This window comes from Mesitornis unicolor, unplaced genomic scaffold (assembly GCF_000695765.1).
Source record: "Mesitornis unicolor isolate BGI_N332 unplaced genomic scaffold, ASM69576v1 scaffold18347, whole genome shotgun sequence".
Lineage (NCBI taxonomy): Eukaryota > Metazoa > Chordata > Aves > Mesitornithiformes > Mesitornithidae > Mesitornis > Mesitornis unicolor.
The window spans coordinates 8788-11868 of NW_010197275.1; the positions used below are offsets into that span (position 1 = coordinate 8788).

At 48.6% G+C, this 3081-nt stretch overlaps 1 protein-coding gene across 1 annotated transcript in view; it reads right to left on the minus strand.

Moving 5' to 3' along the window:
* Window positions 1–1092: 1092 nt before the first annotated feature.
* INTS1 (integrator complex subunit 1) overlaps window positions 1093–3081 on the minus strand; it is a 27888-nt gene continuing 25899 nt past the window's right edge. Inside the window, exons 42-45 of the mRNA XM_010188758.1 lie at window positions 2937–3007; window positions 2317–2408; window positions 2083–2192; window positions 1093–1704 (exon numbers count right to left, since the gene is read on the minus strand). Of these exons, the coding sequence (XP_010187060.1) occupies window positions 1589–1704; window positions 2083–2192; window positions 2317–2408; window positions 2937–3007 (389 nt within the window). The 3' untranslated portion in view covers window positions 1093–1588. The remainder of the gene's footprint in view (window positions 1705–2082; window positions 2193–2316; window positions 2409–2936; window positions 3008–3081) is intronic.

Sequence of the window (3081 nt, forward strand, 5' to 3'; positions counted from 1 at the left end):
ACCTGAGCAGTGGCTGCCCCTGAAGAAGCTGTGACTCTGGGCAGTGTGTGCTGGAGCAGTTCGTGTGTGAGGGAACTGTGACCGTGGGCAGACCCAGATCGGAGTTTTGTGGACTTGGACTGAAGCAGTTTTGTGTGTGAGGGAAACCACAGCTGCGGGCAGACCCATATTGGACTTTTGAGGACTTTTTCCCCTGTGAAAAGGGGGCCAAGTGGAAGCAGAGAGAGAGACACTGGGCTGAGTTTTTTCCCTACTCCTGAGAAGCACGTGGCACAAAAACCGACTGCAACCCCCCACTCCCATCCCCCTGCGCCTCAAGGCAAAGGGGGAGGGGGAAGGTGAAGAAACCAGGAACAAAAGCTGAGCTTGGGAAGAAGGGAGGGGTGGGAGGAAGGTGTTTTGACTTTAAGATCTGGTTGTATCTCCCACTGTTCTACTCTGATGTTGGTAACAAATTAAAATAGTTTTGTTTTTTTATTCCTTATGATGAGTCTGTCTTTTGCCTGTGACCTGTTTAAGTGGTGAGAAGCCCTCCCAGTCCTTATTTTGACTAGCCCTTTTTTGGGGCATCATGGTGCTCAGTTATGCACTGGGCCTAAACCACGACAAGCAGGGGAAGGAAGGCACCTCCTTTTCTATCCTGAAATGACAGCTGGCAAATAAGCCATCACCCCTATCAGCAGTCAAGGACCAGGGAGCAGATGTCAGAGGATCCCAGGGAGGAACCAGCGGATCTCAAAGAGGAAACCCACCTGCTTGTTCCAAGACTCCACTGTGACAGTGGCCAGCTGCTGAGATGTTTGCAGATGTACCAAGAACTTTGCTTCATTTGTTTTTAAAGAAAAGTTCTCTGAGAAACCTCTTAAAAATTGTTCTGTCAGCAGTTGCTGCTGACCAAACTTGTCTATCACAGCCCACTGCCCCTTCTAAACATCCTCCATATACTGTAAAAGGCCAAGATAGCTCTGTGAGTATTTGGCCATGGGAATGGGTCTTCCAGAGATGCTTGTCTAGAATAACAAGAGGTTGAAGAACGAGGAAAGAGGGATGTCAAGCTACACCCAAGGCAGCACAGAGCAGAGAAAGGCACAATGGAAACAAAGAGAACTTTAATTAAAAAAAGAAAAAAACCTCACACCCACCCCCAGAAAACAAAGTGGCCTCTCCCCCTGCACAGGTCTGCACGTTCCCTCCAACATAGGGAGTGCAGAGACTTCTAAGTGCAAGGGCCAGTGTTCCCTTCTGCTCTCCCAGCAGCTCTGCATTCTTGGAAAGACCAAAAAACCAAACAACAAACCGACAGCCACTGCTCCAAGACTCCATGAAGGAAGTGGTCCCTGTTTGGCACAATGTTCAGGAGATTCTTCTCCCACAGTAATGGTGTCTCAGTCAGCCAGATCGATCCTTGCCCCTTTCTGACCTTCAGTCAGCACACTCTCCTTTTCCAGCACAGTCTGGCCTGCTACATCACCTCTTTGATTCTCCAGCACATGGGTTGAAATACACTCTCTTCTTACAGGGCTTCAATGCAGCTGATGAGTCCAGTTAAATTAATTCCTCTGGGACTGAAGCTCCCATAACCACACGCTCATATCATGGCCTCCATGTGCAGAACCTTCAAGGCCTCTGAAATCTGAGAGCTGGTGTCGATCTGGCCGTACATCCCCACCAGGAAGGCCCTGTGCAGTAACACTGCTGCGTGCTCTGTGAAAGGGAAAGACAACATGAGGGCTGACTCAAGAGCAATGCACCAACCAACACTGGGATGAACGTTCACAGCTGTGCAAGACATTTTCTCCTTTCATTAGGACATGGCACAGTCCACCCTCTAATAGCTCATGTGAGGGATCATAACTCAGAAAATCCTGAGAGTAAAGAAGCCTCTATTGTCTCTACGGCAAATCTCCCCTGTGATGCTCAGACCAAGGCTACTATTGCTATGGATCCCCTGTGTGTTGGATGGTGTAGTCTAGGCAACACTGACTCATGGCAACTTACCAGGGCGGTTGTTCCCAGCACAGGAGCCCAGCTTTGACCCTCGTGAGGCCAAGCATCCACCAAAGGTGGCAGGCATCAACCTACCTTGGCAAAGGAGAGTGTATTCAGGCAGGTTCCTCAGTGCTGTCTGCACCACCTCAAAGTCTCGGCTGCCAAGGCAGTACATGAAGGTGGGAAGGAAGTCTGCAGCAATGCTGGGATTAAAACATGATAACATCAGTACAGTCCAGATCACCATCAACAGGCGTGTCAGATAGGCAGCCAGTGCCCATCAGTGATTCGAGATAGCCTAAGTTCCAGTTCCAGTTCCAACCTCACCTGGGGTTGTTCTGAATGGAGCGCAAAGCCAGGCTAAAGGCCAGATTTCGGCAGGACTCCTCTGATGAACTCATCAGCTTCTGTAGGTTTGTCTGAAAGAAGATGCACAAATCGGGATCACAGGGCCACCCATGCAGCACAGACGCCTCTGACTTGTATTACTACCCCTGTAGCACCAATCCAGCCCAACACATATCCAGCAGGTACTGGCTGAGCCAGGAAATCCCTCTCTGTAAGAATTATCCTGGTTTTGAATACTTTAAAGCACCCTCCTGTAATCTTATTCCACATGGGACAGCTGAGTTTTCCCTAGGCTCCACTGTTTTTGACAGAGCTCTCTCCTTGCGCCAATACTGGAAACTAGACAGAGGGTTAATTCTTTCTCTGACATAAAAAGAAGTGAAAGTGGATGATAACAGACCTAGTACGAAATGGAGAGAAGATGGTAGGGACTGCCTGCTGTCAGAAGGTCTAACTGAAGATAAATTTCTCCCAAGATGTTACAACAACCACCCAAAAAGCAAAGGAAGGGTAGTACTTAAGCTGGCTGTGTAACAGGCTCTCTTCTCTAGTGAAAAGAGCCTCTTCTTCCAGTGGCAGTTTGAGACATTGATACTCACAGCAAAAAAGGAAAGAATTTCTGGCCTTCGTCTGGACATCTCATCGATGTCTGTCAGCACCTCCAGGATGTCTGGTGGAAGACACAGGTTGAAAGAGGTGTAAAAATTCACTGATCCAGCAAAGGATATTTTTCTTTTTCCCTAC